The sequence below is a fragment of the Panulirus ornatus genome, chromosome 11 (assembly GCF_036320965.1).
Source record: "Panulirus ornatus isolate Po-2019 chromosome 11, ASM3632096v1, whole genome shotgun sequence".
In the NCBI taxonomy this organism is placed as follows: domain Eukaryota; kingdom Metazoa; phylum Arthropoda; class Malacostraca; order Decapoda; family Palinuridae; genus Panulirus; species Panulirus ornatus.
The window spans coordinates 41,505,448-41,521,626 of record NC_092234.1 but is presented as its reverse complement, the minus strand read 5'-3'; the positions used below and the strand labels follow the sequence as shown (position 1 = coordinate 41,521,626).

The following is a 16,179-nucleotide window of genomic DNA, read 5'->3' as shown; positions in this document are numbered from 1 at the left end:
TTAAAGTTTGTAGAATTAGTAGTGTAATACAAGGTTGTGAGATATAGGAATAAAAGGGGAAATGCATGGTCGATGAATGACATCAAGAATGTTTTGGAGATGAAGAAAAAGGCTTATGGTAGATTGTTTTTAAGGAATGTGCTAGTGGAAGTTGGGAGGGAAGAATATAAGATGTGTAAGTGGTATGTGAAGAAGCTGAAAGAGGAGAGCGAAGAAAGAGTAGATGAAAATTTTGGAAGCAAGTTGAGTGAAAAGTTTAGGGAAAACAAGAAATTATATTGGAAAAAGTTGGATGAAAGAGTGGAAGTGTCATCGTGAGAAGTAAGGAAGGGGAGTTGCTGAGTAAAAAGGGGAAGTGAAAGGAAGATGGAAAGCGTACTTTGAAAAACTGATGAATGTGGGAGAGGTAAGGCAGCAGATGTTATATGAATGGGTATGGAAGATGGAAGGAAAGGAATACAAGTGTAGGGGCCTATAGCAAGAAGGGAGTTAAAAAGGCAATAATGAGGTTAAAGGTAGGAAAGGGCCATGGATTGGTTGGGATTTTGGCTTAAATGTTGAAGTATTGGGTGGAGTGGATGCATTTGATATATAATTCAGCATGGAAGCAGCAGTGCTGTGCTTGAGGATTGGGTCAAAGCTATTATTGTTCCTGTATTCATAGGAAAAGGTGCTGAGGATGTGTGTTGCAATTACAGGGGAATATGTCTGTTTAGTATACCAGGAAAAGTGAGTACAGGAGTGTTGATTGACAGAGTGATGGAAGTGACTGCCTGTAGAATAAGTGAGGAGTAAAGGAGCTTTAAGAAAGGTAGGGATGTGTGGATCAGGTTTTTGCTGTGAGCATGACTTGAAAAGTATCTAGTGAAAGGTAAGAAGCTATATGCAGCTTCTATGTATCTGGAGAAACATATGAGAGTCAGATGGAATGACTTATGGGGTGTTTTAAGGATATATGGTTTAGAGGAACAACAGCTGGATGGTGTGAAAGCCTTGAATAGAGGAGCAAATGCATGTGAGAATGAATGGAGAGTTGAGCAAAAGTTTCGGCATAGATGTGGGTGTGAGGCAAGGCTTTTTAACATGTATATTGATGAATTGATCAGAGAGATGAAAGCAAAACTAGGGAAAGTGGGTGCAGAGATGGAGTGTAGTGGTGGGGTATACTGGCTAATGACAAGCATGTTTGTGGATGAATCTGTGTTGTTTTTGCAAACAACACAGAGTGAAGAGAGGTTACTGAATGTTTAAGTGTGTTTTATGTTGTATAAGCATAAGTGTCTGAAGGTAAATGTGAGTAAAAGTAAAGTAATGGTGTTTTAATGGAAACAGAGTGAAAGTATAGATTTTGCAAAGCCCTAAAATGTGAGAGAAGAGAGTGCAATAAACAGTGTATATTTACAGGGAGAGAAAGAGTGGAAGAGGTGACAGAATTTAAGTATTTGGGAGTTATGTTGGGTGTTTGGTGATATGGAAGGACAGATGAAGGAGAGAGCAGTACAGGGTGGAAGAGTGATTGGGTTCCTTCATAGAATAATGAAGGGCAGAGATGTAAGTATGGAAATGAAGAAAGGATTAATTGACAGCATGTTTCTTAAGAGGAACTTGTGGTAAGACTAGATGAAATGATGAAAGAAATATGGGGTGCATGAAAGATTTGTTATAGAAACGAATGTAAAGCAAATGTACTTTGGAGTAGTAGAGAGTGAAACATGATACTTTGAGGTGGTTTGGGCATGTGGAAGGAAAGGAAGATTGGGAATTTACAAGGAGATTGTATGATAGTACAATTAGAGGGACCGGTATGAGAGGAAGACAACCTGTGACAGGGAAGTAGAGTGGAAGTGCACTGAAGGGAAAGAAATGGTGGAAGAATGCTTGGAATGGTGTAGGCAAGGGAGGCATGTAAGGACGGGGATAAGTGAAGACTCTTTTTCCATGGCCATTCCCTTGCTGGGAGTTCCTAGAGGGTTTAGGCATTAGAGACAAAGATCGATAGACAGAAGTAAGTACCACTGTGGGGGCTTGATGCAAGGGGGTAAAACATGTGCAGTATTCAGTATACTGCAGCACAAAATACTTTATCACTCTGTAGCTTTAGACTGTAACCACACTATGTTTACACACTTCTCATGCAGTGCTGGTAAAGCCACACCACCATGCTGCCAGCCCGGTGATGATCACGTTATTCCAGACTTAATACTGCGTAATTTGAAAAACGGTGTAAATGGTCTGTGCCCATTATTCTAAAAATGGCATTAATCAAGAGGTCCCTGTAGTATGGTTTGAGGTACAAAGAAAGGAAGTAGATTGCAGAAGAGATTGAAAGAATTTGCATGAATTGATTAGTGCTAAAAATATTTCAGATGAAGTTGCTGGTGGAATGATTTTGGATTTAGTGTAGTAGAATAGTTTTTTATACAAAGGAATTCAGTGAGTAACATGTGGAAGGAAAGGAAGATTGGGAATTTACAAGGAGATTGTATGATAGTACAATTAGAGGGACCGGTATGAGAGGAAGACAACCTGTGACAGGGAAGTAGAGTGGAAGTTCACTGAAGGGAAAGAAATGGTGGAAGAATGCTTGGAATGGTGTAGGCAAGGGAGGCATGTAAGGACGGGGATAAGTGAAGACTCTTTTTCCATGGCCATTCCCTTGCTGGGAGTTCCTAGAGGGTTTAGGCATTAGAGACAAAGATCGATAGACAGAAGTAAGTACCACTGTGGGGGCTTGATGCAAGGGGGTAAAACATGTGCAGTATTCAGTATACTGCAGCACAAAATACTTTATCACTCTGTAGCTTTAGACTGTAACCACACTGTGTTTACACACTTCTCATGCAGTGCTGGTAAAGCCACACCACCACGCTGCCAGCCCGGTGATGATCACGTTATTCCAGACTTAATACTGCGTAATTTGAAAAACGGTGTAAATGGTCTGTGCCCATTATTCTAAAAATGGCATTAATCAAGAGGTCCCTGTAGTATGGTTTGAGGTACAAAGAAAGGAAGTAGATTGCAGAAGAGATTGAAAGAATTTGCATGAATTGATTAGTGCTAAAAATATTTCAGATGAAGTTGCTGGTGGAATGATTTTGGATTTAGTGTAGTAGAATAGTTTTTTATACAAAGGAATTCAGTTAGTAACAGATTGTGGAGTTGTATGAGGCCGAGTGATAGAGGAAGAGATTAGAAACTTAGAGATTTGTGTGGTAAGAGTAGAAAAGCATACAGGGGAGTTAAAGAAAACTTTTAAACTTGTATCGAAGTATGGGGAGCAAGTACTGTCAATTGTGGACTTGAATTTAAATATTTGTCAAGTCATTAAACATATCTGTAGTGCTGCTTTTAACTACTCTGTTTGGTAAATCATTGTATATGTTTACAATCTTGTTGAAGAAAAAGTACTTTGCTCAGTTTGAAGTAAAACATATGTCTATGAATTTGTGTCCATTACTATTTGTGAAATCAGACAAATGGAGCCTTAGATAGCTCCTTAGGTCAAGATTATCAGAATTTTGAATTGTGGGATTAAATCACCTCTTAACCCTTTTTTATTGATCACCATTGTCCTCTCCCTTTCTTTTTTGTCTTTTTTCAAGTAGGATGACTAAGTTTGAACTTGATGTTGAAGGTTCGGATGCACCAGTGAATGGTAAAGTGTGAATTAGCTCCTTAGTCTTGAATTTGATTTCCAGCCAGTGAATCCTAGAATTTATTTTCATCAGTTCTACTGTTTCAGTGTATTGCTTACTTGGCATTATGTCATCAAAGATTATTATACTTAAAACTTTCCCTCATTTACCTTATGTATGTGGTCATCAGTATGGGAACTCGGATCTATTTAGATGAATTGATTACTGTGCCACGTAAAAATGTAGAACTTTTAATGTTAGCTTTAACACAAAAGATTTTAACATACTGGAGCAGGGTTAAGGACATTATGAGTGAACTGAGAGGCTTTATGTACCTGATCTCCTTCTTGCAATTAAGAATAGAATCAATATTGGTAGACTGATTGATAAAGTACTATCTATGGGATATGAGTCAGGACATATGAATCCCTGGTAGGTAGTACTTGGTAGGCAGCCAATGACCAGGGAGGTATATTACCAGTACTACCTGTGTGGGTATCAGGAGGGTTAGTAACAGCTGGGTAGTGAGCCAGCACTTCAGTGGTTGTCAAGTAACATTCCTCTGACCCAAGTAGCTGTCTTTTCTTTCTGTCTCACCCACATGTGGACTACTGGCATTTTGTGTACAAGTGTACAATTTCTTCATGTCTTACATAATGCTTGACAGCACTTAACTTACACAGCTCATTCTTTTTAATTCTAGATTTTCTTGTGGTGAGTGCTCTGTGCTAGCCCTGCCTTGTGGCAAAATGGTAGGAGCATTAGACTGAAGTAGTAGGTAGGAGCAATTGACAGTTAGTAGGAAGGAACATATGGGTAGAAACATTAGGTAGAAGTAGTAGATAGGAATATTAGGTAGGATTATTAGGTAGAAGTAGTCAATAGGAACATGAGGTATGAGCATTTGCGAACACTGTGCTGGACTTTCCCTCTGCCAGTGGCCTGTTAATGGTGAGGCACTAAAGGCTTAGAAGCAGCTTTGGAGTTCAATAGTCACGGAGTCTCTAATGCTGTGGCCACCCCCTTGGGGGAGTTCCATAGGGAACAGGTGTTAGAGATATAGATAGCATATGAAGTGGTCAGTGAAAACCTTGGATAGGTCTGCGGGGTATAATTGTGGATAGGGGGCTCTGATTTTGGTGTATTATACACGACAGCTAGAGTGAGGCTGCGAGCAAATGAAGCCATTATTTTTGTCTGTTCTTGGCACTACCTTGCTAGTATGGGAAATGGTGAACATAGAAAAATGGTTTATGGTTTCTTTTTGTATATATTTTGTGTTGATACTGAATGTGTTGATGACATTGTATTCATAAGATTTATAGTTATAGTAGACATCTTAGATAATACACTTAAAAAGAACTGAATATTTTTTACTGTATTTCTCAGGCTGTTAAGGTGACATTATGGTCTTACAGATTGTTATTAGATATGGGCAATAGTGAATATTTATGAACAAAATTTAAGAACTTTAAGCATAAATAGATGGAATGCAATTTTAAGTTTACGGTATCTAATGACTCTGACACTTTATCAAGGTGGCCGTATGCTTCCCATCAACCGTCGTCAGAAAACTTTCACCAATGGCTCACTTATTGTTGAAGCTGTTGAGCGTAACTCCGATCAGGGAAGGTACACTTGTGTGGCTCGTAACAGTCAGGGATATACTGCTCGTGGTGATCTCGATATCCAAGTTATGGGTAAGTATACTGTTTCTTATTTTGTGTTGTACAATGGTAGGAATGACTGGTCAGTATCTGATTTTTGTAAGAATAAAATTTAGCAGTTCATAAACTGTCCTTGATGCACATAATTAGAATCTTGATTGTCCAGATAATTTTGCCACATTTTAATAAACAAAATAAACAAACTTGCTGTTGATTTGATTGATGACATTGTCAGTAAATATTTACTTTTCTATCTCATACAAGGTTCATGGTTCTTTACCTGGAAGATATTAAAGTTTTATTGTTATTTCTTGTTATAATTAGATTGCTGGTTTTGTTTGAAGAGAATATACAGTGTATATAATGCACATTAGAAAGTATTTCCATTGCCTTTAATATTTCAGCAGATATGTTTGTTACCTGTCATTCCTATTGATAGTAGATTAAGCAGGTTAGGCATTTTATCATAATACGAGTTGATAATTATATTCAATTACTTTTACTTAATCTTAAGTAAAACAATGTTTTTAAATTATATGAGCAAACATTTGTTGAGAATGAGGTAAATAAGCATATGGCAGTGTGTATAATGTTACTGTTATATAAAATTTATAAGTAAGAGTTAAGTTATTGTGGTACTTATTAACTAATATTGATTTTGTAAGATAGGAACATATGCTCTGTAAGAATTTACCTTTCAGCTGAATTTTATATGATTGCACTATGGCACTACAGAAGTGTAAGAGTATGAAAAGTAAGTATTCATTTCATGAATATTTTGTATATTTAAGGTCAGCTAAGTTTCTTTAATAACCACATTTATTTTATTGCATCTATAAATTTGCCATGTCTATTACATCTCTACTGTTGGTGGATCACAGAACCTCCACAGATCTACCCTTTTGTGGCTGCTGGTGAACCTGATGTAGGATCGGAGTTTTTGTTCCACTGCATAGTTGAAGCTGGGGATTCTCCCATTGACCTCACCTGGTATAAGGATAATCAGCCAATCATTCCTGTAAGGTTGGATTCAAGTCCTCTTGACCTGTGGCATGCCCCAGGAGATCGCCGTGAACGTAGGCATCCTATAGAGGACTCTTGTGGATCTCTCTCTAGGACTGATAATGTGACTTCTGTACCTGATGATCCTGGTGATGAAGCCATAGATGTAGTAAGTGGGAAGGATGGTGTGGATCCTCGTGTAGTGGTGAACCAGCTAGGTGACCGATACTCAGTGCTAAGATTCATGGCACTCTGTCCACACCACTCTGGAAAATACACATGTGTGGCAACCAACTTGGTGGGCACAGCTGCATATTCTGATGCTTTGATTGTTCGAGGTAATTTTTGTGAGAGTTATATTCACAAGACTAACCCATGGTTGGTTTATGATTCTCACATTTGTTGATACACGTGCAATTCCACCTTCATCTTTACTGCTTATGCACGTCAGGAAGATATTTCATGTATTGAGGTGCAAAATTGAACTGTTTTTTGCAAGTTTGGGTAAATGAACTGATTTAAATTTTCAACGTTAGATCAGAAAGTTCTTCGAGGAAACTTAAATATTAAGTGTATTTTGTAAGATAACAGCATGAAAGAGAATGAAATGCAGTTACATGAAAATGAACAAAGATTAAAATAGGAGGAACCTTGTGAAAATAGGGTTTCTCAGTGCATTTTGAAAATCCCCTTGAGGGACTGATTAAAAATTTTCTTCAGCCATAACCACTATTTTATTGTCTTTTCAGCATTTTGGTATTTTATGAAATACCCTAAAGCCAGCATCATGATCTGATACTTAAAGTTACAGACAATCCAGAATGCATGGGTTGAATTCATGGCGGGGGCTAAATGAATGTTTTGTTTCTTCTATCCTTCGTGAGTCTGTCCTCATTTTTCTTATTTATGGTTTCCTTATACCTTAATGACTGATTGTTTTTTATATTTTGTCATGATTTTTAGTTGCATATTGATAGAAAAGGCATTACTGGATTTCTTTCAGAATATCATTTATTCTTTTCAGGCATTAGCTTTGTTTCAGGGCTGTGGCATATGATCATATGGTAAACTTTGCTCTATAAAATCAGATAGTTGTTCTCAGAGAAGTTTTGTGGGCGAAGAGTACTCAGGCATACATATGAAGAGTTTAGGTGATTCACCATATTGCAACCATCAACTTCCATATGACAGTCTGCTCAGGTTTCTGTTGATGATGAATCAGCCACATTGCATTCAAGATGGAGAGTTATTCATCATTGTGTAATGTAATGATCAAACTGAAGGTGTCTAATATATTTAAGTCTATTATTGATTATTTTCCTTTCATGTGGAATAAAGCATCTTATTTCATAAACTAATTCATCATTTTTGTAAGATGATTTCCATTTTTTTTTATAAAGTTAAATTTCTGGTGGTAATAGGTTTTTCCGTAGAATCTTATATGAAATATGCTTTAAAAGCACTGTATATGCAAGTAATAACAACATATTTCTACCCATCCTACTTTGCCAACACTTTCAGAACTTCCACATATCCTGCCAATAACTCCAGAATCTGAGGTATTTGAGGGATATACCTTCCAAATTACTTGTGTGGCACAGTCTGATCCACCACCATCCATCACCTGGCTTAAAGATGGCTTAATACTTACTGATACCTCTGTATCTCTAAGTTATCCCTCTCCCATGATGTCACAGCTCATCATTCATCAGTCCCAACCAAAACATGCTGGGGAGTATACTTGTGTAGCTGCTAATCCTGCGGGACAAGTTGCCAAATCTGCCAAGCTTAAAGTCAAAGGTTTTTGATGCTTAGCATTTTTGAGATTTGTTGTTTGATCATTCTTTTTATTTCTTGAACTTTTTGCGGGCTTTTCTTGATCCGTATATATATATATATATATATATATATATATATATATATATATATATATATATATATATATATATATATATATATATATATTCCATTGGTGATTGCATATATATATATATTCTTTTTTATTTCTTTAAGAAAGTTGAAATGCTACTCATTACAGATGAAGTAATGCATTGTTCAGCTATCTTAAGGTAAAGGTTTTTAAAGCCTCGACAAGGGCAAGTTGAAGGTAGAATGGTTTCCTTGTCTGTAACAGTCATACAATCGGACCACACAATCGTATGGCATGCCCAACTAGTAGATTTATAATGACTACCAAATTGCTTCTAATGATAAGCATTCGGAAACAGTGCAAACACAAGTTCTGTGGTGTTTTCACAGCCTTTGACCAGGTAGCAGTACCTCCATTTCAAGCCTCCCTACGTCAATATGAATTAGATTACATTATCAGTAAGAGAGAAATCACAGTGTGGGTGGGTAGGCAACATAATCCTGCAGTTTGTCCCTGTCAAGTTTCAGAAAAATATCCTGTTTCAAAATTGAAGACTTTGAACTGAAGGTAAGGTAACTCAATTAAAGGGTAAACTGATGCTGGATGATGGACACAAACTTGATCATTGCTTGATAAAAGTTCTTTAGCTCTCAGAGGGACAAGTGAAGATGATAAGTTTCTAGGTTTTTCAACTATGATTTTAAGGCATTAAGTAACCATAACTATAGATTGTTGATCTGTTAATCCTTGAAGCAATTTCTTACAATTGATTTATCTTTTTCCTTAACCCTTAAACTACTTCCACTGTAATCTGAAGATCTTTAGAGGGCTAATCCCACTGTCACATAACGATATAACTTTTCTTGCCTCAGTTTTGATATCCTGCTTACTTATTGTACTATTAGTAGCCTATATAGGCCTTTTCCATTGCCAGGAAGGTGTGGGAAGAAATTTTGCTCTCATTATAAGTGTAAAGCTGTTGGCTAGGGTTATTTGTACAAGGTGACATTGTGAAAGTGCCTAGATTGTTGAATAATTATCTAAGTGATGAGGAGGAACTCTTATGATACGTATCAGTTTGTGAGAAAAGAGAAGAATGACACGAGAAATGTTAAGAAATAAGGACTAAGTGAGTGATTTAGTGGCTCTTACAAGAAGGAGGGAGACCTTCAGAGGAGGCCTCAGCATCTTGATAGTGGTATCTATGGCCCAGACATAACTTTCTGGAAACAGTGATTTGTGTCTTTGTTGTAGAATATGATGTGTTTTGTATCAGTGAGTGATTCAGAGACTCATTCCCAGTGCAAGTACTAAGACCAAGAGCATAGTACTATATGATACAAAATTATCTGAAGTTTGTCAAGCATACTGAAGTAGAAAGTATGAAAACTACATAAAATTATTGCTTAATGGAAACTTTATTCATTTCATTCACCACCAACACTGTACTCATGAGAGAAATCAGCATCCAGTGTGAAAAAAGTGATGGATAACTCAAACCAAATCATCATATTTACCCATTTTATTGCCTGGTAAGGAAAGATGACACCAGACATATCACAGAAACGGTTCTTCTCTATCTACTCTATCCTACTCCCACTTCAGCAATCAAAGACAGAAGTACGTATATGATGTTTGTGCATTTCTGTGCTAAAAATGTATGAAAAGATATACAAAAGTGTAAAGACAAAAAGCTATAAAGTTTACTGTGTACATAAGTGAAAAAATGGAAATTTTGAAAATGTAATCTAATTTGAATATTACTAATGTTATTCACATGACCCCTGTGTCCACATGAAAGATCTGTATAAAGTGTGACAAAAAGTGACAAAAAACACAAATCAGACCATCAAGTCCACCCCTCTTGTTGCTAGGTGAGGAAAGATCACTCTAGATATGCTTGTATCTGGCTATACTGCATCATACTAGCACTCTAGTTTGCTTAAACATAGGTAGGTATATTATATTTTTTGTTTGATTTTATGCATTTTTGTGTATTTCTTTGTACTTTTGCATGCAAGTCTATCATTATACATGAGAAAAAAGATGTATATGAATTATTGCAGTCGTGCACATAGGGAATACCACTGTTTAAGGGTTAAGTTGAACTTGGAAGGATGGGTTGAAGGAGGCTCAAGGGCATCATGGCCTGAACATTCTGGAGGGTGAGAGGTATGCATAGGATAGAATACATTTGTCGATGTGATATGGGGGGCTGTGTGCTATCAGTGAGCTGAACCAGAGCATGTACTTAATTAAAAGAAAATTTTTTGCTAGTTTGTTACATACCACTAAGATTTCTTGTGGTTAGTAGCATTGAATTATGTTTGGGTAGAGAACTAGGTCTTGCACAGGAGGCTTAATATAAGTCCTAGAAATATAATGAATGTGACTAATTTTGAACTTAAGGGATCTTTAGTTGAGGTGCTGCTACTTATTATTGGGCCTCAGAAGCAAACAAGAACTTATGCTTACCTTGCTTTTAATGAAAAGGCAACCAGTTACATAATAATTAGTAACTTCCTGTTTGGAGGTAATTAGGGAGTTGTTACTCATTTAGTAGTTGGGATTGCAATCTGAATGTATTGTCCAACATAATGTCTGAACAGAACTTGAAAACTTTTATGCCTAACCTTACTGCTTAAGCTCAGTGAAAAGAAACTCTATGAGTATACCCATATACACCTCTGGAAGCACTGGTGATGGGTAGTTTCTTCTTAAAGTGATGGTTCTCTCCATTTGCCATATTGATACTGTAGCTCACCCAGTGATATCATACACATTATCAGATTCCAAAGTGCATATTATCCTTCAGAAATTCATTTTTCTCCTCTGTTTGATTGTTTACCCCATGCTCTTGCCTTTTCCTTCCCTTTCTTGCTTTCCTACTATCCTTCTTCCTCTGTGCATACTTGGTAAACAGTTTTCATTTTGTCTACCACTATGGTTTCTTGATGGTAGCAAATGGCAAATTTTTTATATTTATTGGCCAAACCAGCATGCATAATATTAGTAGTTTTGAACATTGCTACAAAGTCTTCCACAGTTGAAGGTATGGAGATGGTTGTGAGCTAAAATGTTTGAGAAGGATTCTGTATGTTTCACTCTTCTTTGAGTGCAGAAAAGTGTATTCTGTCCTTGAGAACAGTTGAACACTGTTGGAATACATTTGGATTACTGCTATTGTGTCCTTTTGTCTCTACTTATGTTGACTCATTTATAGCCTACGTCGTGTAGTAATTCTACCCTTTTTAAACTTGCTATGTTCTTTGATGTTTATCACTGATATTGCATGTTTTGATGCTTACCTTGTCTGAATGATATTCCTCTTAGCTTACTGTTCAAGAGTATATTATCTATTGAAGAGGTGCTTATCATCAGACACAGTCAAAATGTTGTTAGAATTTCCTTTCATTCTGCATTTTTTTTTTTTTTTACAAAGAGCACATTACAGAAAACCCTTAAAATGTTAAGTGAAAAAGATATTATTCTGATAAAGATGCTGAAACAGTGTTTTCGTACACTAAGATTGGGTGGATGGTTAGCTATATGCCAAAGGGTAACAGTAAATTAACTGAATAGGGAGGGTTGTATTGTGACTCAGTGAAACAAGAATATTTTTGCAGACTAATTTACAGAATATGTGATGTTGATGCAAATAGAAAGGTGACTGAATTCTAACTGAAAGTTTCTTGTGAATCATGGGAATATATGTAAACTATATCTTGTGAAAAAGAAGAATTGGAAGTGCACTTTAATTTAAGCTTTGATGTAAAAGAACCTGTTTTTAGAGTACACAGGAAATTTGCACAATAGACTATTTTCTCCATCTCTAATGTATGTATGCAACACCCTAGTTTATGTAGGTCAGGATAGGTAATGAGTAAGAGCAGTAAAGATATTCACTTCACATTGTATAGCTGGAATTTGAGGAGACAGAGCAAAGAATCAAGATACAAGTGAATGTGGTTTGGAGAAACATCTAGAGATTTACATAGGAAGGTATGGTGTTATAGAAGGTAAGACAGGTTGTAGATCATTTAAGAACACAAGGAAGGTATGGTGTTATGGAAGGTAAGACAGGTTGTAGATCATTTAAGAACACATATAGTAGCATACTTTAAGTTATAGGGTTGAGAGGTGAACAGCAGAAGAGCCCTGGTTAGGGCTTGAGGTGTTTGAGATGAGGATTCTGATGGAGTGATTTTGTTTGGATGCAGTGGAAGTGTTTTGTGTATGGAGTTAGTGTAAATAGAAACTGTGATCTTACTTGACAAATTTACTTGAATTTCATTTTGTAAAAGTATAAAGCATTTACATTAAGTGTTCATATTGTAAAAGTGATTGGTTCCCAGTGCAGCAGGGATGTGTGATGTCCCCATGGTTATTTTATTTGTTTATTGATGGAGTGGTTAGGGAGGTAAATGCAAGAGTTTTGGAGAGAGGGGTGAGTATGCAGTGTCTTGGGGATGAGAGCCACCGATAATACAGTCTGGTGGCTGATGCGAATGAGAAACTGCAGAAGTTGGTGACTGAGATTAGCAAAGTGTGTGAAAGGAGAAAGTTGAGTGTATATGTGAATAAGAGCAAGGTTATTAGGTTCAGTAGGGGTCAGGTAAAAGTTAATTGGGAGGTAAGTTTGGATGGAGAAAAATTGGAGGAAGTGAAGTGTTTCAGATATATGGGAGTGGACTTCGTAGTGAATGGAAATATGGAAGTAGAAGTGAGTCACAGCATGGGGGAGGGGGGCAAAAGTTTTGGGAGTGACGAAGGATCTTTGGAAGGAGAGAACGTTATATCGGAGAGCAAAAATGGGTTTGCAAGACATGGGCTATAGATAAGGTTGTTCGGAGGAGGGTAGATGGTTGGAAATTAAATGTTTGAAGACAATATGTGGTGTGAGGTGGTTTGATTGAGTAATGAAAGGGTTAGAGAGATGTGTGGAAATAAAAAGAGTGTGGTTGAGATAACAGAAGAAGGTGTATTAAAATGGTTTGAACATATGGAGAGAATGAGTGAGGAAAGGTTGACACAGAGGATATATGTGTCAGAGGTGGAGGGAAGACGTAGAAGTGGAAGACCAAATTGGTGGTGGAAGGATGGAGTGAAAAAGATTTTAAGCGATCAGGGCCTAAACATACCGGAGGATGAGAGGCATGCAAGGAATAGAGTGAAAGGGAAGGATGTGGTATACTGGGGGTCGACGTGCTGTCAGTGGACTGCACCAGGGCATGTGAAGTGTCTAGGGTAAACCATGGAAAGGTCTGTGGGGCATATATATATATATATATATATATATATATATATATATATATATATATATATATATATATATATATATATATATATATATATATATATATGCATGTCCACACACGCACATATACATACCTATACATTTCAACGTATACATATATATATACATACACCGACATATACATATATACACATGAACATAATTCATACTTGCTGCCTTTGTTCATTCCCGTCACCACCCTGCCACACATGAAATGACAACCTTCCCCCCCCCCCCACACATAAGCTTGAGGTAGCGCTAAGAAAATACAACAAAGGCCACATTCGTTCATACTCAGTCTCTAGCTGTCATGTATAATGCACCGAAACCACAGCTCCCTTTCCACATCCAGGCCCCACAAAACTTTCCATGGTTTACCCCTGACACTTCACATGCCCTGGTTCAATCCATTGACAGCAGGTCGACCCCGGTATACCACATCGTTCCAATTCACTCTATTCCTTGCACGCCTTTCACCCTCCCGCATGTTCAGGCCTTGATCGCCCAAAATCTCTTTCACTTCATCTTTCCTCCTCCATTTTGGTCTCCCACTTCTCCTCGTTCCCTCCACCTCTGACACATATACCCTCTTTGTCAATCTTTCCTCACTCATTCTCTTCTTGTGACCAAACCATTTCAAAACACCCTCTTCTGCTCTCTCAACCACACTCTTTTTATTACCACACATCTCTCTTACCCTTTCATTATTTACTCGATCAAACCACCTCACACCACATATTGTCCTCAAACATCTCTTTTACAACACATCCACCCTCCTGCGCACAACTCTATCTATAGCCCACATCTTGCAACCATATAACATTGTTGGAACCACTATTCCTTCAAACATACTCATTTTTGCTTTCCAAGGTGATGTTCTTGTCTTCCACACATTCTTCAACGCTCCCAGAACTTTCACCCCCTCCCCCACCCTGTGATTCATTTCCGCTTCCATGGTTCCATCCGCTGCCAAATCCACTCCCAGATATCTAAAACACTTCACCTCCTCCAGTTTTTCTCCATTCAAACTTACCTCCCAATTGACTTGTCCCTCAACCCTACTGTACCTAATAACCTTGCTCTTACTCACATTTACTCTCAGCTTTCTTCTTTCACACACTTTACCAAACTCAGTCACCAGCTTATGCAGTTTCTCACACGAATCAGCCACCAGCACTGTATCATCAGCAAACAACAAGTGACTCACTTCTCAAGCACTCTCATGCACAGCAGGCTGCATACTTGCCCCTCTCTCCAAAACTCTTGCATTCACCTCCCTAACAACTCCATCCATAAACAAATTAACCAACCGTGGAGACATCACGCACCCCTGCCGCAAAGCGATATTCACTGAGAACCAATCACTTTCCTCTCTTCCTACTCATACACATGCCTTACATCCTTGATAAAAACTTTTCACTGCTTCTAGCAACGTGCCTCCCACACCATATATTCTTAATACCTTCTACAGAGCATCGCTGTCAACTCTATCATATGTCTTCTCCAGATCCATAAATGCTACATAGAAATCCATTTTTTTTCTAAGTATTTTTCATACATTCTTCAAAGCAAACACCTGATCCATCCATCCTCAACCACTTCTGAAACGACACTGCTCTTCCCCAATCTGATGCTCTGTACATGCCTTCACCCTTTCAACCAGTACCCTCCCATATAATTTGCCAGGGGTACTCAACAAACTTATACCTCTGTAATTTGAGCACTCATCTTTATCCCCTTTGCCTTTGTACAATGGCACTATGCATGCATTCTGCCACTCCTCAGGCACCTGACCATGAGTCATACCTACATACATTAAGTATCCTTACCAATCAGTCAACAACACAGTCACCCCTTTTCTTAATAAATTCCACTGCAATACCATCGAAACTCGCTGTCTTGCAAGCTTTCATCTTCCGCAAAGCTTTCACTACCTCTTCTCTGTTTACCAAATCATTTTCCCTAACCCTCTCACTTTGCACTCCACCTCGACCAAAACACCCTCTATCTGCCACTCTATCATCTAACACATTTAAAAAACCTTCAAAATACTCACTCCATCTTCTTACATCACTACTACTTGTTATCACCTCCCCATTAGCCCCCTTCACCATTGTTCCCATTTGTTCTCTTGTCTTTATTCTCCCTAAAATTTAATGATATCCTTGGGGATAGGGGCGAAAGAATACTTCCCACGCATTCCTCACTTGTCGTAGAAGGCGACTAAAGGGGATAGGAGTAAGGGGCTAGAAACCCTCTCCTCCTTGTGTTTTAACTTTCTAAAAGGGAAAACAGAAGAAGGAGTCATGCTGGGAGTGCTCATCCTCCTCGAAGGCTCAGACTGGGGAGTCTAAATGTGTGGGGATGGAACCAAGATGAAAAAATAGGAGAGATAGGTAGTGTGTTTGAGGAAAGGAACCTGGATGTTTTGGCTCTGAGTGAAAGGAAGCTAAAGGGTAAAGGGGAAGACTGGTTTGGGAACGTTTTGGGAGTAAAGTCAGGGGTTGGTGAGAGGACAAGAGCAAGGGAAGGAGTAGCACTACCCCTGAAATGGGATTGATGGGAGTATATGATAGAGTGTAAGAAAGTAAACTAGATTGATATAGTTAAAACTGAAAGTTGATGGAGAGAGATGGGTGATTATTGGTGCATATGCACCTGGGCATGAGAAGAAAGATCATGGGAGCAGCTGAGTGAGTGTTAGTAGTT

General features: G+C 37.9%; 1 protein-coding gene across 1 annotated transcript in view; it reads left to right on the top strand.

Annotated features, from left to right (window-relative positions):
- Positions 1 to 16,179, top strand: part of Dscam1 (Down syndrome cell adhesion molecule 1) — a 1,447,516-nt gene that overhangs the window by 491,560 nt on the left and 939,777 nt on the right. Inside the window, exon 14 of the mRNA XM_071666240.1 lies at positions 5,174 to 5,335. Within this exon, the coding sequence (XP_071522341.1) occupies positions 5,174 to 5,335 (162 nt within the window). The remainder of the gene's footprint in view (positions 1 to 5,173; positions 5,336 to 16,179) is intronic.